Here is a 24094-nt window from a genome sequence, read left to right as displayed (position 1 = left end):
TGTAGAGCACCCGTGAATCCTGCTCTTTGTACGCAGCACACCTCTAAACCCTGCTCTCTATATGTAGCGGACTCCTGAACCCTGCCCTCTATATGTAGCACACCCCGACTCCCTGCACTCTGTACATAGCGCACCCCTGAACCCTGTTCTCTGTATGTAGCGCACTCCTCAACCCTGCTCTCTATATGTAGCTCACCCCGACTCCCTGCACTCTGTACATAGTGCACCCCTGAACCCTGCTCTCTGTATGTAACGTAATCCTGAACTCTGCACTCTGTTCATAGTGTGCCCCAGATACAACTGGCCCTTTGAGGGCAAGCACGATGAAATTGAGTTTGATACCCCTGCTCTAATCTTTCCTCATAGCTGAGCTCCTCCATGCCTCTTATCAGTTTGGTTGCGGCAAATATATTAATTCCTCTGCATCAAAATCATTTATTTGACAAGCGCTGCACCAAGATAAGATGTCATGTGCGACAACTCGCATTTCTCAACATCCGCCTTTGGCTCACTATGCTTTAGGTATAAGATGACATTTAGAAGATTTGTCTGCCATATGATATATTTTTGTTGAGTGATAGTGACCTAAACATTAGGGCTGCACAATATTGAAAAAAAAAAGTATATTGCGATATTTTTTTTCCCAACGATATATATTGCGATATTGAGAGCCATGTTAATGTAGGGCAGTACTGCAGCCTTCTGATTGTACCATACAGGGTTAATGTAGGGAAGTAGTGCAGCCTTCTGATTGTACCATACAGGCCAGGGTTAATGTTAATGTAGGAAGGGAAGTATCACAGCAGGTTAAGAAGACAGTGTGGTGGAAGGCAGAGAAGTCAGGACTCACAGTGAGTAGAAGAACACAGCCTGATATCCGTCCCCTGACATGTTCAGTCTGCCCTGGAGATAGTTCTCCTGACTGAGCGGTGAGCGCCTTGATCAGCGGCACAGTGAACCAATCACGTGTGCCTGCGCCGTGAGCAGCGGCACAGCGAACCAATCACCCGTGCTCTTTACCACGTGATCAGCTGTGTCCAATCGCAGCTGTTCATGGATGTAAACAGAAACCGGTTATCAGCACTCCTTTCCTCAGGCTGACAGCCTAAGGGGAGGGGAAGAATGCCGATAACCGGCTTGTGTAAAAGGGACGTGTACACTCATAATCAGGGCATTCATTATCAGTGCAGGCCCAACAGTGCCCACCAGTGCTGCCAATCAGTAACTACCAGTGCTGCAATGCAGTGCCCATCAGTGCCCATCAGTGCAGCCTCATCAGTGCCCATCAGTGATGGAGAAAAATTGCCTGTTTACAAAATTTTATAACAACCTATGAAAAGTGGTTTTGTTTTTTTTCAAAGTTTTCGGTCTCAAGGCCCCTTTCACATGATTGGACTGATCGGGTGTAAGATCCTGGTACTTTCAGTACCTTTCTAGCCTCTTACTTCCGCATTGCGTTCCACCATTCAGGTAAGTGGAACGCATATAGCTGCATGTCTCTTTAACATCTCATGACGTCATCACTAGGCGCCGCTCTGAGCGGCTATTTCAACCGATGCTGTGCACTCACAAGGTGTTCGTGCAACCGCTCGTTATACATCCCTGTCTGACGCTGCCGAATCCTCCAGCTATCTTCCTATACCTGGATTGACCGGAGCCTCGCTACCTGATCCTTTACCTCGCTACCTGATCCTTTACTTCGCTTACCCGCTAGTGATAAGTACCCCGCAGGGGATCCCTTCCTATCAAGTCACATGCTATCTATTCTTGCATATTAAGAACTGTTGCTAAACTCTAGGATATATGCACTACAATATCTATCACCTGCATCGTTACCTAGATTGCTAGCTCTTGAGCCTACTACCACCTGTAACTTATATCCTTGCATTAACTTAGCATCTCCTGTACACTTCATCTGCTATCCCCTGCCACCTGTTACTTGTACATGATTGCTAACCCTCCTGCATACTATTTATCACCATCTGCTATCGCTCCTGCAACATTACTACCTGAGTGCCTATCATTAATTGCTATCACTACTCAAGCCTATTCCTTCAGTATATCACCTCAATACTATTGCATAGATATCTATCACTCCAGCAACATCTTATCTGAGTGTTTGTGTATGTGCATACTGAAGCGGGCTGAGCCACTATGATGAGTCAGGAGAGTTGGATAAGGTGATTCAACACATCTCTACAAGACTACTGAGTGGAAATTTTGCAGCTGCAAATCCAGTTCACTAAATCAAACCCCAGAGCGTTACAGATTGCACAAACCCCAGAAAAAATGGATTCAGCAGAATTAGCCACTCGTGTGATGCACCTAACACAAAAGGTAGATGCATTAATTGTTTCTCTTACCGAAGTGCAAAAAGAAAATCAGACTTTAAGACAGCAGATAGCCCGTGTATCACAGCTCACTGCTGCTCAACCCCGTGAGCCCAAAATAAACCCTCCACAAGTGTTTACAGGTGATCGGAAAAAAATTTAGTGAATTTAAAAACGCATGTCAATTGCTTTTTAATTTAAAACCTCGTACTTACAATACAGACCAAATTAAAGTCTGCACCACTATCTCATATATGTCAGGTGATCCACGGGCTTGGGCAGACTCTCTCTTTGAGAAAAATGACCCTCTTCTCAACTCCTATCCTGCGTTCCTAGCAGAACTCTCTAGCCTGTATGAAGACCCAAATAGGCAGAGTACTGCTGACAGCCAATTGAGGGCTTTAAAACAGGGAAGGAGACCTGTTGAAGACTTCGTAGCAGAGTTCAAGAGATGGACCCTTGATTCAGTGTGGAATGATGCATCTCTGCGAACCCAGTTCAGGCTCGGGTTATCCGAAGCCGTTAAAGACGAGCTCGCCCGAGCGGATTTACCTGGCACTTTGGATGCCTTAATACAACTCAGTATCAATATTGACAGACGTTTACGAGAAAGGAAGGCTGAGAAAATGGGAGTACCATTACCCAATCCTTCTCGGTTTTTGTCCTTTGACCCTACTCCTATGGAGGTAGGAATCATACGCCAACCATTATCGTCTGTTGAACGAGCCAGGAGAAAATCTCAAAATCTCTGCATGTATTGCGCTTCCGCTGATCATCTGATAAGCGTCTGTCCCCTTGTCCGCAAAAAAGAGGGTGAGTGTTCACATGTATTACTGGCGGGATTAACAACTTCTTTTTCTAATCCTTATCTTTTCATTCATTTGATCTTACAGTGGGACCAAAATAGAATCACTACCAAGGCTATGATCGACACAGGATCTTGTGGGAACTACATTGATACTAGTTTTGTTGCTTTGAATAAAATACCTATTATTTCAAAACCTATTCCTGTCTCTGTTAGTTTAATTAACGGTATTCCGTTATCTTCTGGTCCAATTACCAATCAGACACAAGCACTTCTTGTTACTACTAACGAGTCTCATGTTGAGACCACCTCCTTTGATGTATTACCTTCACCACATTTTCCCATTATTTTGGGGCTTCCCTGGTTACACATACATCAACCAAACATTGATTGGAAAACGCGGACACTAACCTTCCCCTCTCACTATTGCGAGACCACGTGTAACCTCCAATCTTATAAAAAAATCCTGTCCATGGTGTCAGATGAAATCACACCACCACCATGCTATCAGGATCTATCTGAAGTCTTCCTTGAGAAAAATGCTCAAGTATTGCCTCCCCATAGGGACTATGATTGTTCTATTGATCTACTCCCTAATAGTAAACTACCTTTCGGACATGTTTATCCTCTATCTCAGGATGAACTTTCTCATCTTAAGGAATACTTGGATGAGAATTTAGCGAAAGGGTTTATTAGACCCTCTACTTCTTCCACAGCTGCAGGGCTTTTCTTTGTCCGCAATAAGGATCTAAGTCTCAGGCCTATCATTGACTATAGGCAGTTAAATACTATCACAATAAAGGATCGCTATCCTTTACCTCTCATTCCGGAACTCATTGAAAAAGTGCGTGGAGCCACCTACTTTTCGAAGTTGGACCTAAAAGGGGCATACAATCTCATCCGTATCCGTAATGGGGATGAGTGGAAGACGGCATTCAGAACTAGATACGGACTATTCGAATATCTAGTGATGCCCTTTGGATTGTGTAATGCTCCCGCAGCATTCCAGCGGTTTATAAATGACATCTTCAGAGACCTACTCGATGTTTGTGTTGTAGTATATCTGGATGATATACTCATTTACTCTCAATCCTTGTCTGAACATGTAAGACATGTAAGACTTGTGTTGTCCAGATTACTCGCACACAATTTATATGTAAAGCTGAAGAAATGCCTATTTCATAAGGAAGAAGTATTATTCCTAGGATACATCATATCAAAGAATGGCATCAAGATGGATATGAGCAAGATATCGTGTATTCTGGATTGGCCTGTACCAACAACTCGTAAGGCATTACAACGATTCCTTGGGTTCTCAAACTTTTATAGGAAGTTCATCAAGAACTTCTCTTCTATTGTAAGACCGCTCACACAACTTACAAGTGTAAAAAAAAACATACAAATGGTCTGAAGAAGCAAATAAAGCTTTCCGCTTGTTAAAATCAAGCTTCACTTCTGCTCCCATACTACGCCATCCAGACCCATCCCTCCAATACATCCTAGAGGTGGATGCGTCAAATATGGCTGTAGGAGCAGTTCTTTCCCAATGACCAACGAATACTTCACCACTCCACCCAGTTGCTTTCTTCTCTAAAGCACTAAGTAGCCCAGAGGTGAACTACCCAGTGGGTGAAAAAGAGTTGCTTGCCATAAAACTGGCACTTGAAAATTGGCGACATTTACTTGAAGGTACCCGGTTGCCAATACTCATATATACAGATCATAAGAATCTCCAATACCTTCAGACCAACAAGACCCTTTCCCATCGGCAGGTACGTTGGTCATTATTCTTCCTAAGATTCAATTTCTTAGTGACCTACACACCTGCAGATAAGAACAAGAAGGCGGATGCCTTATCACGGTTAACCGAAGATAACTGTGCTGAATTCCCTTCACTTCCTAGAATACCCCATGACCGTATTATTGGTGTTGTTCGTTCCTTAAAGGAAGAGATTCTGCACAGTCTAGGACTGGATTCACCACCACCACAACTAAGTGCTGATGCAGAAGGCTTCCTCTACTTTGACAACAAACTCTACATACCTCCTGGTATGCGTACTAACATCTTGGAACTATCACATGACGTACCTATGGCAGGACATATGGGTATGACTAAGACATTTAATTTGCTCACCAGGCAATTTTGGTGGCCTGGAATGAAGACGTCTGTACAGAAATTTGTTTCCTCATGTGACATCTGTGCAAGGTCCAAAATTGACACTACAAAACCATCTGGTCTACTTTGCAGTCTACCAATACCAAAGTTCCATGGGAAGTTGTGTCTCTAGACTTCATAGTAGAATTACCACCTTGCAAAGGATTTACTACCATCCTAGTGTCAGTGGACCATCTGACAAAGATGGCACATTTCATTCCTATTCGCAGACTACCTTCATCTAAGGAAACAGCGGAATTACTAGTAAAACATGTGTTCAAACTACATGGAATTCCAAAGACTCTTCTATCTGACCGGGGTTCACAGTTCATCTCTAAGTTTTGGCAAGCTCTATGTCATATACTACGTATTGAGCGAAAACTTACTTCCCCTTATCACCCACAGACCAATGGACAAACTGAAAGAGTCAACCAGTGTATTGAACAATATTTGCGTTGCTACACCTCATACCTACAGGATGATTGGGTGGACCTCCTCCCTTTGGCGGAATTTGCTTATAATAATGCAACCCACAGTACTACTAAGCAAAGTCCGTTCTACCTAAACTATGGGTTTCATCCCACACTTCTTCCACCACGCATCCTACCATCAAGTAATCCAGTAGCCTCTGACTATCTTACCCAAATAAAAGAATCTCTGGGTTTACTTAACACCACCATCTCACATGCTCATAGCCAACAAAAAAGGTACTACGACCTTCGTAGAAGACCTTCTCCTCAATATACTATTGGGGATCTTGTTTGGCTATCTACAAAAAACTTGAGGTTGAAAATCCCCAGTAAAAAGCTTGGACCTCTGTTTTTGGGACCTTTCCCAATCGAGAAACTCATTGGGACATCTGCAGTTCGACTTACTTTACCGGCAGATCTTAAGATACACCCCATTTTCCACGTATCTCTACTAAAGCCACATATACCCAACCAAGGAATTAGACCTACCATCTTGCCTCCACCTCCAGTACAAGTTGAAGGGGGAGAAGAATTTGAGATTAGGGAGATTTTGGATTCTCGTATCCACAGAGGAAAACTCCAATATCTCATCAGATGGAAAAACTATGGACCCCAAGAGGAGACCTGGTTGGATGCTTCTGACGTTCACGCATCCAGGCTTATAAAAAGGTTCCTCTCAAAATACCCTGAGAGACCAGTGCTATAGGCCTTCTGAAGCCGGCCTTATGGGGGGGGGGTACTGTAAGATCCTGGTACTTTCAGTACCTTTCTAGCCTCTTACTTCCGCATTGCGTTCCACCATTCAGGTAGGTGGAACACATATAGCTGCATGTCTCTTTAACATCTGATGACGTCATCACTAGGCGCCGCTCTGAGCGGCTATTTCAACCGACGCTGTGCACTCACAAGGTGTTCGTGCAACCGCTCGTTATACATCCCTGTCTGACGCTGTCGAATCCTCCAGCTATCTTCCTATACCTGGATTGACCGGACCCTCGCTACCTGATCCTTTACCTCTCTACCTGATCCTTTACCTCGCTTACCCGCTAGTGATAAGTACCCCGCAGGGGATCCCTTCCTATCAAATCACATGCTATCTATTCTTGCATATTAAGAACTGTTGCTAAACTCTAGGATATATGCACTACAATATCTATCACCTGCATCGTTACCTAGATTGCTAGCTCTTGAGCCTACTACCACCTGTAACTTATATCCTTGCATTAACTTAGCATCTCCTGTACACTTCATCTGCTATCCCCTACCACCTGTTACTTGTACATGATTGCTAACCCTCCTGCATACTATCTATCACCATCTGCTATCGCTCCTGCAACATTACTACCTGAGTGCCTATCATTAATTGCTATCACTACTCAAGCCTATTCCTTCAGTATATCACCTCAATACTATTGCATAGATATCTATCACTCCAGCAACATCTTATCTGAGTGTTTGTGTATGTGCATACTGAAGCGGGCTGAGCCACTATGATGAGTCAGGAGAGTTGGATAAGGTGATTCAACACATCTCTACAAGACTACTGAGTGGAAATTCTACAGCTGCAAATCCAGTTCACTAAATCAAACCCCAGAGCGTTACATCGGGTCTGCCTGCCTGTTTTTCAGGCAGACCCGATTGGGCCACCTATCGACCTCTATGGGGAGGTGGATGTCCGCTGACACCCACCTGGCATCCGATCCGACAAGATAATTTATTTAGCAAGAAAACGAAAAATAAAACCAGGGGAAAAATAATAAAGTTTGGGTACAGCATTGCATGACCCCAATTTTCATTCAAAGTGTGACAGCTCTGAAAGATGGCTGGAAGGGGGTAAAAGTGCCCAGTAGGCAAGTGGTTAAAGAGAAAACTAATGTCAAGCTACAATATATAAAATTTTGGCTTGGGGTTCACATACGCTTTTGGGCAACCTATCATCAACAGTTTGTCGGGAGGTTGGTGGGTCACCATGATCGTTCGATTTTTTTGTAGTAATAGTAGAAAGTTTGTTAAGAGTAAGGTGAAGGGTTAATTCTCTTTGTTTCCTGTAGGGTCCATTTCTGATCACACAAGCCGTGGCCCGAGCTATCATAGCCACGGGACAAAATGGAGGTTCCATCGTCAACATTGGCAGTATTGTGGGAAAGGTGAGCCCTCGAAGTATCAAGTTTTGTCCCAGAGATGGAGAGTGATAAGAGAAAACATTTTAGTTGTTATAACTCTGGTGAGGCCATTCCTTAATTAAGCAGATGTAAACTCTGACTGAATAATATTAATTGGTCCACATCATGGCCCCATCTCTGCTTTAACCACATCTGGACCAAAAGGATTTGCCCCTTTAATGACCAGGCCATTTTTTCGATTCGGCACTGCGTTACTTTAACGGACAATTGCGCGCTCGAGCAACGCTGTACCTAAATAAAATTGATGTCCTTTTTTCCCCACAAATAGAAATTTCTTTTGGTGGTATTTGATCACCTGTGCGATTTTTATCTTTTGCGCTATAAACAAATAAAGAGCGACAATTCTGAAAAAACAAACAATATTTTTCACTTTCTGCTACATAACATTCCCAAATAAAAAAAAATTAAAAAATCGAATTTTTTCATCATTTTAGGCCTATTTGTACTCTGCTACATATCTATGGTAAAAATAAAATCACAATAAGCGTATTTTGATTGGTATGTGCAAAAGTTATCGCGTCTACAAACTAGGGGAAAGATTTATGTAATTTTTATTTATTTTTATTTTCTTTACTAGTAATGGCGCCAATCTGCGATTTTTAGCGGGACTGCGACGCTGCGGCAGACAGATCGGACACTTAACTGACATTTTTTACACTTTTGGGGGGACCAGTGACATTTCTACAGTAATCAGTGCTAAAAATATGCACTGTTACTGTAATAATGACACTGGCAGGGAAGGGGTTAACCCAGTGGTGACCAAAGGGTTAAGTGTGAGCCTAGGGGAGTATTTTCTAACTGTATGGGGGATGGGCTTGTGAAATGACCATAGAGACCTGTGGTCCTGTATAGAAGGATCACAGGCGCTCTGTGATCATTTCAGAGAAAACAACGGTCAGCTGTGTTTACAACAGCAGACCGTCATTCTCTCTCAGCGTGAAGTGATCGCGGGTGGCCGGTGGCAATTGCGGCCGTTGGCTCCGTGGATCAGCACCCGCGCGGCCTAGTGGCGGCAGGTGCGTGCTGCTGACAGCTCCCGCAAACTGACATACCCATACGTGAATTCGTGCAGCCGAGCCAGCCTGCCGCAGTATATCTGGCAAGCGTTTAAAGCAGAACTCACATAAAAATGAATATCCAATTAACCACTTGCCGACCAGTCACTGGGACTGTACTGCGGCAAAGTGGCTCGTTCCCGTCCAGCAACGTAGTCCTACGTCGCTGGACTCCTCCCCTTCTGGGTGGCGCTTGCGCGCCGCCGGAGGCTCGCTCCTGCTGTTTTCAGTCACAGCGGGAGTCGGGCCAGGGGAGGAGTGGCGGTGATCACCGCTGCTCTTCCCCGATCGTTGGGGGAATCGAGTCTGGAGATCCGCCTGCTTGTGTAAACAAAGCGGGCGGATCTCCTAAGTGACAAACAGTGACAGATTGCAGGATTCAGCATAGCTGAACCTGCGATCTGTCCCTGTGTCACTGTCGCCTCCCCCCACACATGTCAGTAAGCACCAGGCATACATTAACCCCTCCCTCTCCAATAAAATTAACCCCTTCCCTGCCAGTGTCATTTTTACAGTAACAATGCATATGTATAGCACTCATTACTGTAGTAATGTCACTGGTAACCCCAAAAGTGTCAAAAATGTCAGTTAGGGGTCCGATCTGTCCGCCGCAATGTCGCAGTCCCGCAAAAAAAATCGCAGATCGCCGCCATTACTCGATAAAAAAAAAAACACCAAAAATGACAGAAATCTTTCCCTTAGTTAGTAAACGCAATATATTTAGCGCAAACCAATCAAAATCGGCTTATTGTGATTTTTTTTTACCAAACATATGTAGCAGAAAACAAATTGGCCTAAAATTTAAGAAAAATTTTGATTTTTACATTTTTTTGGGGGGGAATTTCATATAAAAAAATGTGAAAAATATTGTTATTTTTTTCAAAATTTACGCTCTTTTTTTTGTTTATAGCGCAAAAAGTAAAAATCGCACAGGTGATCAAATACCACCAAAAGAAAGCTCTGTTTGTGGGAAAAAAAGGACGTAAATTTAGTTTGGGCACGGCGTTGCATGACTGCGGAATTGTCAGTTAAAGTCGCTCAGTGCCGAATCGCAAAAAGTGGCCTGGACGTAAGACAGCAAAATCCTCCGGTGGTAAAGTGGTTAAAAGATAAAAAAGCAAAACCAGCTTTTGCTGCAAGCTTCAGCTTCAGTCCAGAGATTTCCCCCGTAATACTTTTTCTCTGCCAGAAGATGTCCTTAGTCTGATGGCCAGCATCATTTAACCCACTTCTATGGAGCCCAGGTTGTCCTGCTGGACCCCCTCCCCCACCCTTCCCCAGCCTATCTGATGGTATGTCCACTATACATACATTAATCCCCTTAGCTTGCTAAAGCACTTTGTATTATAAACAAGTGTCATTTTTTCAAATTCTGTTTTTGGATTTTTCCTTCCTTTGTTGTTTATCAGCTTTTTCCTGCAGCCACTTCCAGTCTACATCCAGTGATGGCTGAATATCGTCATATTGGGACAGTCAGTAGATATCATTACATCTCAAACAATTATTTTGGTCTCTCACAGGTGGGCAATCTTGGTCAGGCCAACTATGCTGCATCTAAGGCTGGAGTAGAAGGTTTAACTAAGACCGCTGCTAAAGAACTGGCCAAGTGAGAAAACTCTTTTTATCTGTTAAGCAATCTGTACAGAATTAATATTTCCTCAGATCTCAATGGCCTAAAGAACTTTAAGAACTTATATTTATTAGCAGGGGGTCTCCAAACTTTCTAAAACAAGGGTTGGTTTACTGTCCTTCACACATTGAGGGGGCCAATGTGTTAATAGAATATGCTTGGCATCAATGGGAGTAAATAATGCCCCATCATCATTGGTGTCAGTGGGAGGAATAGTGCCCCATCATCATTGGTGTCAGTGGGAGGAATAATGCCCCATCATTGGTGTCAGTGGGAGGAATAGTGCCCCATCATTGGTATCAGTGGGAGGAATAGTGCCCCATCATTGGTGTCAGTGAGAGGATTAGTGCCCAATCATTGGTGTCAGTGGGAAGAATAGTGTCCCATCATTGGTGTCAGTGGGAGGAATAGTGCCCCTTCACTGGTGTCAGTGGGAGGAATAGTGCCCCTTCACTGGTGTCAGTGGGAGGAATAGTATCCCATCATTGGTTTCAGTGGGAGGAATAGTGTCCCATCATTGGTGTCAGTGGGAGGAATAGTGCCCCATCATTGGTGTCGGTGGGAGGAATAGTGCCCCATCACTGGTGTCAGTGGGAGGAATAGTGCCCCATTGTTGGTGTCGGTTGGAGGAAAAGTGCACCATCATTGGTGTCAGTGGGAGGAATAGTACCCCATCACTGGTGTCGGTTGGAGGAATAGTGCCCCATCATTGGTGTCGGTTGGAGGAAAAGTGCCCCATCATTGGTGTCGGTTGGAAGAATAGTGCCCCATCATTGGTGTTGGTGGGAAGATTAGTGCCCCATCACTATTGTCAGTGAGAGGAATAGTGCCCCATCATTGGTGTCGGTAGGAGAAAAAGTGCCCCATCATTGGTGTCAATAGGAAGAATCGTGTCCCATCATTGGTGTCATTGGGAGGAATATTGTCCCATCATTGGTGTCAGTGGGAGGAATAGTGCCCATCATTGGTGTCAGTGGGAGGAATAATGCCCCATCATTGGTGTCGGTGGGAGGAATAGTGCCCCATCATTGATGTCAGTGAGAGGATTAGTGCCCAATCATTGGTGTCAGTGGGAGAAATAGTGTCCCGTCATTGGTGTCAGTGGGAGGAATAGTGTCCCATCATTGGTGTCAGTGGGAGGAATAGTGTCCCATCATTGGTGTCAGTGGGAGCAATAGTGCCCCATCGTTGGTGTCGGTGGAGGAAATAGTGCCCCATCATTGGTGTCAGTTGGAGGAATAGTGCCCCATCATTGGTGTCAGTTGGAGGAACAGTGCCCCACCATTGGTGTCGGCGGGAGGATTAATGCCCCATCATTGATGTCAGTGAGAGGAATAGTGCCCCATCATTGGTTTCAGTGGGAGGAATAGTGTCCCATCATTGGTGTCGGTGGGAGGAATAGTGTCCCATCATTGGTGTCAGTGGGAGGAATAGTGCCCCATCATTGGTTTCAGTGGGAGGAATAGTGTCCCATCATTGGTGTCAGTGGGAGGAACAGTGCCCCATCACTGGTGTTAGTGGGAGGAATAGTGCGCTATCCTTCATGTCGGTGGGAGGAATAGTGCCCCATCATTGGGGTCATTTGGAGGAACAGTGCCCCATCATTGGTGTCAGTGGGAGAAATAGTGCCCCGTCATTGGTGTCAGTGAGAGGAATAATGGCCCATTATTGGTGTCAGTGGGAAACAGGCCCTCACTGGGACAAAAAAACAGGCTCAGGAATTCCAGACCAATTCCTTCAGGGACAGGGGGTGGGGGTTGGGGCGGTCGACCTCAGGGGCGACCGGCGATGAGACATCCACAGAGCCGGTCCCCCGCATTGCAATGCAAAGGAGCACTGCGACACAAAGAGGACTGCACTGCAAAGGGGCACCACAATGATTACAGTGCCCCCCCCCCACAGTGCAGCCCGCAGCAATCACATTACCCACAATTATTTAATGATAAAAATGTCATTTGAGTACAGCATTGCATAACCGCGCAATTGCCTTTCAAACATTCAAAGTGCGACAGCGCTGAAAGATGAGAATTGACCTGGGCCGGAACGGGGGTTTAAGTGCCCAGTAGGCAAGTGGTTAAAGTGAATTTGGGCTTTGACTGTGCAGGGAAATTTTTTTTTCTGATCTTACAACTTTGAAATCCTGAAATCTGAATGGTTGATGAGGATTATGGGACGTGGCACATCACTGTTCCTTTTGTATGATATTATCAATAATCTAAATGACTTATCACACCTATCAGTAGACTGCCTCATATAGGGGTTAGCGCTTCCTGTCTTATCTTCTGTTGTCACCTCACCAGGTTCGATATCAGATGTAATACCGTATTGCCTGGATTTATCGCCACACCGATGACTGACAAAGTCCCACAGAAAGTCCTGGACAAAGTGAGATGATGTGAACTCTGTCTGTATGTGTGTTTCTGTGTGTTTTTCGGGTTTCTGACTTTGTTTCGGATCTTTGCCCGCAGTTAGCTGGTCTGATTCCAATGGGAAGACTTGGTCAGCCAGAAGGTAAATGACAAACTTTCATGCTAAGTTTTTATTTTCATTTCTGTTTTTCCCTCCTTTTGCTTTCAGTTTTCACTTTCAATTAATTTTTATTGAAGTGTTATAAAATACAGGTCATGACTTGAAACAAAAAAAAAAGAGATATAGCCTTGTCCAGCAAGGAATTTCAAAGAACCATAATGGAAGTCTAAGGTTATTTAAGCACATCCCGACCGGTCACGTTGACCGTACTGCGGCAAAGTGGCTCGATTCCGTCCAGCGACGTAGACCTACGTCGCTGGACTCCTCACCTGTAGGCGGCGCTCGAGAGCCGCCGGAGGTGCGCTCCCGCTGTTCTCAGTCACAGCGAGAGTTGGGCCAGGGGAGGAGTGGCGGCGATCGCCGCTGGCTCTTCCCCGATCGTCGGGGAATCGAGTTTGGAGATCCGCCCGCTTGTGTAAACAGAGCGGGCGGATCTCCTAAGTGACAAGGAGTGACAGATTGCAGGGTTCAGCATAGCTGACCATGCGATCTGTCCCTGTGTCACTCAGTCACCTCCCCCCCACACACGTTAGTAAGCACCAGGCATACATTAACCCCTCCTTCTCCAATAAAATTAACCCCTTCCCTGCCAGTGTCATTTTTACAGTAACAGTGCATATGTATAGCACTGATTACTATAGAAATGTCACTGGTACCCCCAAAAGTGTCAAAAATGTCAGTCAAGGGTCCGATCTGTCCGCCGCAATGTCGCAGTCCCGCAAAAAAAATCGCAGATAGCCGCCATTACGCGTTAAAAAAAAAAAAACAACAAAAATGACAGAAATCTTTCCCTTAGTTAGTAAACGCAATAACTTTTGCGCAAACCAATCAAAATACGCTGCTTGTGATTTTTTTTACCAAACATATGTAGCAGAAAACAAATTGGCCAAAAATTTAAAACAATTTTGATTTTTACATTTTTTTGGGGGGGAATTTCATATAAAAAAAATTTAAAAATATTGTTATTTTTTCAAAATAAACGCTCTTTTTTTGTTTATAGCGTGAAAATCCAGGAAGTGAACAGGCAGCAGCTTCAGCTGCCCAGAGTTAAAATGGCTTTAGCTAGGGATGCACCGAAATGAAAATTCTGTGCCGAAACCGAAAATGCAGGATGCCTTTGGAGGAAAACCGAAACCGGAAATTACTTTTTCCCCCAAAAAAATTTAAAATGGATAGAACAGGGGCATACACCAAAAACAGGTAGCGACGTACACCTGTCGGTGCCACCCTGTCACAGTATATGTACTGTGATGGGTTGGCAAGAGGTTAATTTAATTACCAATGGTATTTGTATTATGCAGCATGAGGGGGTTAATGTATTGCCACTGCTGGTCACTCATCTATTAGTGACCGACCAGTGGCAGTTAATTTACCCCTTTGTGCTGCATTAGTGCAACCAGTATCAGTGTTAATTAACACTGGTTGCACTAATGCAGCACAAAGGGGTTAATTAACTGCCACTTGTCGGTCACTAATGCATCAGTGACCAGCAGTGGCAATACATTAACCCCCTCATGCTGCATAATACTAATACCATTGGTAAGCTGCCTCAGCTACCCCCCCCCCCCCACTGCCTCAGCGTCCCCCTCGGCAGTACACCCTCCCCCCAGTGGCGGCTGGTGCTCAAAATTTTTGGGGGGGAGGCGCAAAAAGAAAAATGTAATAGGTATTGCTTCGCGTCAAAAAACGCAGTAAAAAATTGCGTGACTTTGAAGTCATGGTACAGGCATGGCACAGGTGATGGTATAGGCATGGCATAGGTGATGGTACAGGCATGGCACAGGTGATGGTACAGGCATGGCACAGGTGATGGTACAGGCATGGCACAGGTGATGGTATAGGCATGGCATAGGTGATGGTACAGGCATGGCACAGGTGATGGTATAGGCATGTCACAGGTCATGGCACAGGTGATGGTATAGACATGGCATAGGTGATGGTACAGGCATGGCACAGGTGATGGTACAGGCATGGCACAGGTGATGGTATAGGCATGGCATAGGTGATGGTACAGGCATGGCACAGGTGATGGTATAGGCATGTCACAGGTCATGGTACAGGAGATGGTATATGCCCCCTTTCAATGCAGTGACCAGCGTACATGCCCCCTTTCAATGCAGAGACCAGTGTACATGCCCCCTTCAATGCAGAGTTCAGCGTGCGTGCCCCCTTCAATGCAATGAACATTGTGCTGTGCCCCCTTCAATGCAATAAACACTGTGCTATGCCCCCTTCAATGCAATAAACACTGTGCTGTGCCCCCACAATGCAGAGTTCAGCGTGCATGCCCCCTTCAATGCAACTGTGCTGTGCCCCCTTCAATGCAATGAACAATGTGCTGTGCCCCCTTCAATGCAATAAACACTGTGCTGTGCCCCCTTCAATGCAATAAACACTGTGCTATGCCCCCTTCAATGCAATGAACACTGTGTTGTGCCCCCTTCAATGCAATAAACACTGTGCTGTGCCCCTTCAATGCAATAAACACTGTGCCCCCTTCAATGCAATGAACTCTGTGCTGTGCCCCCACAATGCAGAGTTCAGCGTGCATGCCCCCTTCAATGCAACTGTGCTGTGCCCCCTTCAATGCAATAAACACTGTGCAGAGTTCAGCGTGTGTGCCCCCTTCAATGCAACTGTTCCGTGCCCCCATCAATGCAGAGTTCAGCGTGCGAGCCCCTTTCAATGCAGAGCGCCACAGCATTGTCCCCAATCACTGCAGAGCGCCACAGCATTGTCCCCAATGATTGCAGAGTGCGCCACAGCATTGTACCCCAATGATTGCAGAGTGCCACAGCATTGTACCCCAATGATTGCAGAGCGCCACAGCATTGTCCCCCAATGATTGCAGAGCGCCACAGCATTGTCCCCCAATGATTGCAGAGCGCCACAGCATTGTCCCCCAATGATTGCAGAGCGCCACAGCATTGTCCCCCAATGATTGCAGAGCGCCACAGCATTGTCCCCCAATGATTGCAGAGTGCCAGCATTGTCCCCCAATGATTGCAGAGTGCCCACAGCATTGTTCCCCCAATGATTGCAGAGTGCCCACAGCATTGTTCCCCCAATGATTGCAGAGTGCCCACAGCATTGTTCCCCCAATGATTGCAGAGTGCCCACAGCATTGTCCCCCAATGTTTGCAGAGTGCCCACAGCATTGTACCCCAATGATTGCAGAGTGCCACAGCATTGTCCCCCAATGATTGCAGAGTGGCCACAGCATTGTCCCCCAATGATTGCAGAGTGGCCACAGCATTGTCCCCCAATGATTGCAGAGCGCCACAGCATTGTCCCCCAATGATTGCAGAGCGCCACAGCATTGTCCCCCAATGATTGCAGAGCGCCACAGCATTGTCCCCCAATGATTGCAGAGCGCCACAGCATTGTCCCCCAATGATTGCAGAGCGCCACAGCATTGTCCCCCAATGATTGCAGAGCGCCACAGCATTGTCCCCCAATGATTGCAGAGCACCACAGCGTTGTCCCCCAATGATTGCAGAGCGCCACAGCATTGTCCCCAATGATTGCAGAGTGCCACAGCATTGTCCCCAATGATTGCAGAGTGCCACAGCATTGTCCCTAATGATTGCAGAGTGCCACAGCATTGTACCCCAGTGATTGCAGAGCGCCACAGCATTGTCCCCCAATGATTGCAGAGCGCCACAGCATTGTCCCCCAATAATTGCAGAGCGCCACAGCATTGTCCCCCAATGATTGCAGAGCGCCACAGCATTGTCCCCCAATGATTGCAGAGCGCCACAGCATTGTCCCCCAATGATTGCAGAGCGCCAGCATTGTCCCCCAATGATTGCAAAGCGCCAGCATTGTCCCCAATGATTGCAGAGCGCCACAGCATTGTCCCCCAATGATTGCAGAGCGCCAGCATTGTCCCCCAATGATTGCAGAGTGCCAGCATTGTCCCCCAATGATTGCAGAGTGCCAGCATTGTCCCCCAATGATTGCAGAGCGCCAGCATTGTCCCCCAATGATTGCAGAGTGCCAGCGTGCGTGCTCCCTTCAAACCTACCTGGCGGCGGGGCGGCTCAGCTTCTTCCTCTTCTGCGGCGGGTCCTTCTCCCTCGTCTCGGCGGCGGGCAGCCTGCTCCCTTCAAACTTACCTGGCGGCGGCGCGGCTCAGCTTCTTCCTCCTCTTCTGTGGCGGGTCCTTCTCCCTCGTCTCGGCGGCGGGAACCGGCGGGCGGCCTCTCCTCTTCTCTGAGCGGCGGTGACGGTGAGTGACTGACGCACGCACCGGCACCGCCCCCATTGCGACGTCAGCGATATCCTGGATGATGATTGGTCCAGGCTGTAGACTGGACCAATCACAGCCAGGATATCAGAAAGTGGGGGTGTCCAACCGCAAAGACTTGCGCCCAGGATACCCCCCTACCCCCCAGAAGGCAGCCAATCGGTGCCTCTTCTGGGACGTAACCCCACCCCCCCCCCCAGCCACCAGTTCCTTCAGGCAAGGCCGGCGAACCCAATTTTTTTTTTTGAACAACTTTATTTGTTCGTTTTTTTTCTTTTTCTTTTTTCTTTTTTTTTTAGGGGTAGGGGGGCGGCGCCCTGGCGCCCCCTATGCACGGGCCGCCACTGCCTCCCCCCCCCTCTGCCTCAGCGTCCCTCCCCATCCCAACGATTAAATCTCCTTACTCTCACTCTGCTGAGTGCTCCTCCGGTGTCCTTCATTCAAAAGACGCGCCTCTGGCCGGCGGCCCACCTCCCGGTGATGTCACTACTACGATCTGTGTATGAATGAACTGACACACCCTGGGCGAGCGGCCGCTAATAGCTATAACTATGTGAGCTTCACTTCACTTCCCTGTCAGAGGAGATACCCGCATGACAGGGAAGTGAAGGCTCACATAGTTATAGCTATTAGCGGCCGCTCGCCCGCCCCCCCTACCCGGTGTCAGGTCAGTTCATTCATACACACAGTCCCGCTGACAGGGAAGTGAAGGCTCACATAGTTACAGCTATTAGCGGCCGCTCGCCCGCCCCCCCTACCCGGTGTCAGGTCAGTTCATTCATACACACAGTCCCGCTGACAGGGAAGTGAAGGCTCACATAGTTACAGCTATTAGCGGCCGCTCGCCCACCCTCCCGCCCGGTATGTCACTTCATTCATACACAGATCGTAGTAGTAGGGATATCATTGAGAGGCGGGCGGCCGGCCTGCCAGAGGCGGGACATTTCAAACCTGCGCTGCGCCCTCCTCCTTCCTCACGGCAGCCATTAATTTCGGCATTGTTAACCCATTATCGGCCGAAATGGGATAGGCTCATTTTCGGCCGATAATTTCGGTGGCCGAAATTTCGGTGCATCCCTAGCTTTAGCCAGACTTAGTGGAGGGAGATTTCTGCAATATATTTGGCAAGTACAAAATCAAAGTATATATAAAATAATATGCAAAGTGGTTGAAGAAAAGCTTCAGAATGGCAAAGATGTTTTCTTTATAAATTATTTGAGTAGACTGCAGTTCCTCTTTAGGAGTTCCCTTCACTGGAACTAAGAGGTCAAGCCCAATCCCTGAAAAACAACCCCCACACCATAATCCCCCCTCCACCAAATGATTTGGACCAGTGCACAAAGCTCCTAAACCTTGTGGAAAGCCTTCCCAGAAGATTTGAAGCTGTTATAGCTTCAAAGGGTGGGCCAACTCAATATTGAACCCTACGAACTAAGACTGGGATGCCATTAAAGTTCATGTGCGGTTAAAGGCAGGCGTCCCGCCATACTCGCTGATAAAGTGCAACTTTTTGAAAACGCCTGGAGCCCGTGGCTTCGGTATTTGGAGGGGGACCCCCGAGCTGGATAATTGTAGACCGCATAGACGAGCCTACATACGTCGTATAGCAATTGCCGTGTATTCAGCACCAAGTGCCCGACTTTTCACAAACCTGAAGAACTTCTCCTTTATCCAATACTCTCCATCTTTGTTGCTCTGTTCTCTGTGTTTCCTTTCCTCTCTTCCTTTTCTAGGGTGGTCTTCCCCAACCCAACTTCTCTGAGGTTCCCTTGGTGTCCCTTTCATTCTTATGGACCCCATACAAGGCAGAACCCTAAAGTAGGAGAGCTGGGCATCATATAGGGGCTAATTCGTATTGTTTACTGATTTTATCTTGGTTCTAGCCCACCCCACTCATATATGCTCCTTCGGTATTACCGGAGGCTGTCCGCTTTCAGAAAGGTTCATATGCTTGTTTGCTAATTTAATATTGCTTACTTGTTATGTTGTAAAATGAAAAACTTTTAATAAAAATATTGAAACAAAAAAAAAAAAAGGCGTCCCAATACTTTTGGTAATATAGTGTATGTCACAGTGTTAAAGTTGTCCTCTGCTGTTCTAGATATCGCAGATGTCTGTGCATTCCTGGCTTCAAATGACAGTAGATATATAACGGGAGCAAGTATTGAAGTGACAGGTAATAACCAATCAGGTGGGGTCATTTCATGCATCTTCTTTGTGTTTGCTCTAGCTTGTGATTCAAGTAAACTGTTCAGCCACTTTAAACTGTTAGAATTAGTCATGCCAAAGTGCCCGTACCACAGGATGCCTCAGAGCAAATTAAAAGTGCCACTCCAAGCGCCAGCATTCCTTCCTCCTCCATGCGGCATTCTTCACTGTGCAGCACACCGCCTTTACATCAAAAACATGGTACTCCCGATGACGTCAGTGTGACGAAACGCGTCGAGAGCGTAACCACATCACTTCCGCCTTTTGGTCTGTCAGCTTGGGACGCATATCCGGCGGGTGGAACGCATGGCGTTCCGGGTACATACCGCGAGAGAGGAAGTTGCGGCTCCTATACTATATCAAGACAATATTTCCACTAAAAATACACCAAAATTATTATATTTATATATATATATATATATATATATATATATTTACAATATGTTATTTTTTTTACAGGACAGGGAAGCCAGCAGCGCTGTGGTAAGGGGGGTGGCACAGTGAAAGGGGCACACACGGGGAGGGAGGGATCAGAAGCAGGCAGAATAAGGAAGGGGGATCGGTGTCAGAGAAGCAATTACAAGAACGGTGCCCTGTGTCTGTGTCTCTCCCTGCAGCAGCTGAAAGCTGGCAGGAGGGGGGAGAAACTGTCTTTCAGCTGCTGCCCGCAGAGGGCCGCACAGGGCTTCCTTCTGTAATTGCCCTTCTGCCCGACCACACCGATTCCCTGTGCTGTTGGGGCCCCCCTGTGTGCCCGGGCCCCCTACTGGAGGACTGGTGGTCCCCCTCCCTATCAGCGGCCCTGGCGCTGCACCATCTATGCGCACTAAGAGGAAGACCCAATAGGGACATTCTTGCTGGGCAGGGCCACACTGCAAAGATGGCTGGTCTGAGGAGGAAGGTAAATATCTGAGCAGGTGGGTTGCAGTCAGGAAGATGAAGGGAACCGATTAAAGGACAATTGTGTGAAAGGTACAGTTGTCCTTTAAAGTGGTTGGAAACCCCATAAATATACCCAATGAAGTGACTGGTCTCACGTGATACATAGAGATGAAGCAAATCCTCCTACATCAGTTGTACCTGTGTGTCTGCAGCCCTCTCTTCTCTACAACCAAAGTCCAGAATTTGCACAGGATCTCTCAGCTTTGAAAAGCGGGGGGGGGGGGGGGCGAGGATCTGAAGTTACACTCTGCAGAGCTCAGTGAGGGACCTCTGAGCCCTGATTGGAGGGAAGAGACCCCCCCTCCACTCCACACAGCACACAAGAACAGACCTGAGGCTTTCAATCATACACTGTGTGCTGGAGCTCTCTCCCCTGTCACCTTTTTTCTCTTGGTGTCAGTAAAACTTGTCAGAAATGACTGATGCTGATAGCAGAGGAAGGAGGCAGTGGACAGAAATGACACTTAGTGCTCTGGATTGTGAAAAGTACACATTATGAAGGGATATGCTTTGTTCATATTTCACGTCTGAGGTTTGCAACTTCTTTTAAATTTAGTTCTCTATGTATGATTTTAGTAGTTCTAGAAAATGTAATATTAATGCTACAGTATAAATCAGGATGACTGTAGTGACGATTGTTCTTTTCATCCTGTTTTCTCCAGGTGGACTTTATTTATGATCCTCTCTGGTACCTGCAGTCTCCATGGAGCAGCAGAAAGAACCTTACAAGCTTCTTGTAAAGAGAGAAGAACTGCTGCCTCTGTGTTTCTGTGCCTGTGAATCTTTTATGTACACTCTCCAAAGAGTATAGGACAGCCAAATTATATATATTTTTTTAATTTCATTTCTTTAAAATGCAATACAAATGTTGTATATATTATGAAAATTATAGCTGACATTTTGTTATAACAGAGCAGGAAACCCAGGCGTGCGCAGGGGGTGTGCCAGGTGTGCCTGGGCACACCCTAATCACTATGCCCGCTCCGCAGTGCTGCTGGCTTCCCTCCTCTCCCCTCCCCCTGACTGCTGTGGGGGATGTTTTTAGGATGGAAAGCGGGGTAATTTACCAACCCCTTCTTTTTCTAAATGAACACAGTGAATACACTCGCTCACTGTGTCCATTCATAACTGAAGCATAGTAAACTGTTTACTTTACTTCAGTTTGTGAATAAACAGGAAGTCGCTCAGTACAGAGCACTTCCCATTCATTCATTGTGCAGCCCTAACCTGCAGAGAAAGGCATATGTGTTTGAGCTTCGGGGAGCACACCATATTGCATAAGGGTGCGCACACCTACGGCAGGAAATAATCGGGTTCTTCCATCTACTTCTTGCAAAGCAATACTCTGAGCTCAGTTCATTATCTGCTGTTCTTAGTAAAGCCTCGTACACACGCACCGATTGTTGACCGTAAATTTTCGGCCAACGTCCGATCGGCCGATTGTCGGCTTGTTAGTATGATGCTTCCAACAACCGACTGCGACTTTTCGGCCGAACAAAATCTGGTGTGCATGCTATAAAATTTTTGTTGGCCGTCACCAGAACGGCCGATTGTTCGTCAGTCAGTACAGATTTCGGCCGACAAAAGTCAGATGAGCAAGACTGGGCATGCTCAGAGAAGAAAAAATACACGAAAAGTAAACCAGCACATGACATCACTTCAGCAGTTGGTTGTTGTTGGCCGACAAAATTCGTGTGCAGTCTAGAGCACATTTCAACCAACACTACAACACTGGACAAAAGACGGCCGATCGGTCGGCCAACAATCGGTGCGTGTGTACGGGGCTTAAGTCCCTGCGGTGCAGATGGAAGCATGCAGAGGATGTGAAATGAATGACTGATGCACTGAGGTCACAAAGGTTTCAAAAAATTAGGATTGCTGTTGAGTTTATATTTAAAGTGGTTGTAAACCCTGATTTCTTTTTAAAAATAAAAATAACAAACATATTATACTTACTTGCTCCACGCCCCCCGGGGGGGGGGGGGGGGCACGCAGAGCTGCGATCGGTGCTGCGGTGTGTCACTCTGACACACTGCATCTCCGATCTTGGTAAAGAGCCTAATGACGTAGGCTCTTTACCATGTGACCAGCTGTGTCCAATCACAGCTGGTCACATAGTAAATAGGAAGAGCCGTTGATCGGCTTTCCTCAGTTCGTGCCTGACAGGCACGAGTAGAGGAGAGCCGATCTGCGGCTCTCCTGACAGGGGGGTCTGTGCTGGTAATGAGCATTGATTACCAGTGCAGACCCTTGGGGGGGTGCCACTAGAGCCAACAGGGGATGCCCAGCCATGGCCACCAGGGATGGCAATCAGGGCCCAGGGACCCTTTCAGTGACCTCCCCATCAGAGCTGCCCATGATTGCCATCTATCAGTGCCGCCCAACCGTGCCCACAATTGCAATCTATCATCCAGTGCCCATTATTGCCCACCAGTGCCGCCCACCAGTGCCTATCAGTGCCCATCAGTGCCACCTATCAGTGTCCTTTCAGTGACCTCCCCATCAGAGCTGCCCATGATTGCCATCTATCAGTGCCGCCCAACCATGCCCACAATTGCAATCTATCATCCAGTGCCCATTATTGCCCAACAGTGCCGCCCACCAGTGCCTATCAGTGCCACCTATCAGTGCCACCTATCACTGCCCTTTCAGTGACCTCCCCATCAGAGCTGCCCATGATTGCCATTTATCAGTGCCGCCCAACCGTGCCCACAATTGCAATCTATAATCCAGTGCCCATTATTGCCCACCAGTGCCGCCCACCAGTGCCTATCAGTGCCCATCAGTGCCACCTATCACTGCCCTTTCAGTGACCTCCCCATCAGAGCTGCCCATGATTGCCATTTATCAGTGCCGCCCAACCGTGCCCACAATTGCAATCTATAATCCAGTGCCCATTATTGCCCACCAGTGCCTATCAGTGCCCATCAGTGCCACCTATCAGTGCCCTTTCAGTGACCTCCCCATCAGAGCTGCCCATGATTGCCATCTATCAGTGCCGCCCAACTGTGCCCACAATTGCAATCTATCATCCAGTGCCCATTATTGCCCACCAGTGCCACCTATCAGTGCCCATCTGTGCCGCCTATCAGTGCCCACCAATGCTGCATATCAGTGCCTCTTCATCAGTGCCTGTCAGTGCGGCCTCATCAGTGTAGGAAAAAATTTATCTATTTACAAAATTTTATAACCTAAACAAAAAAACGTTTTTTTTTTTTCAAACTTTTCGATCTTTTTTTTTATTTGTAGCAAAAAAGAAAAAACCTTGCAGTGATCAAATACCACCAAAAGAAATCTCTATTTGTGGGGAAAGAATGACGTCAATTTGGTTTAGGTACAGTGTTGCATGACCGCGCAATTGTCATTCAAAATGCAACAGCGCTAAAAGCTGAAAATTGGCCTGGGCAGGAAGGGGGTGAAAGTGCCCAGTATTGAAGTGGTTAATGTATTGAATGCATTAAGGTGAAAAACCTTGAGGCACTTACAACCAACAAAATAGCGATCACCTTCCATTCTCAGAACCTTAAACCCGCGTTTC

At 46.7% G+C, this 24094-nt stretch overlaps 1 protein-coding gene across 1 annotated transcript in view; it reads left to right on the top strand.

Moving 5' to 3' along the window:
- LOC309560034 ((3R)-3-hydroxyacyl-CoA dehydrogenase-like) overlaps positions 1-21452 on the top strand; it is a gene marked incomplete at its 5' end in the record, with an annotated part of 37413 nt that extends 15961 nt beyond the window's left edge. Inside the window, 6 exons of the mRNA XM_082263537.1 lie at positions 7812-7907; positions 10519-10604; positions 12929-13013; positions 13097-13139; positions 19508-19582; positions 21219-21452. Of these exons, the coding sequence (XP_082119663.1) occupies positions 7812-7907; positions 10519-10604; positions 12929-13013; positions 13097-13139; positions 19508-19582; positions 21219-21235 (402 nt within the window). The 3' untranslated portion in view covers positions 21236-21452. The remainder of the gene's footprint in view (positions 1-7811; positions 7908-10518; positions 10605-12928; positions 13014-13096; positions 13140-19507; positions 19583-21218) is intronic.
- Positions 21453-24094: the final 2642 nt, after the last annotated feature.

Source organism: Pelophylax lessonae (genome assembly GCF_965119305.1).
Source record: "Pelophylax lessonae genome assembly, chromosome: 7".
In the NCBI taxonomy this organism is placed as follows: domain Eukaryota; kingdom Metazoa; phylum Chordata; class Amphibia; order Anura; family Ranidae; genus Pelophylax; species Pelophylax lessonae.
This window is presented reverse-complemented; position numbering and strand designations above follow the sequence as displayed.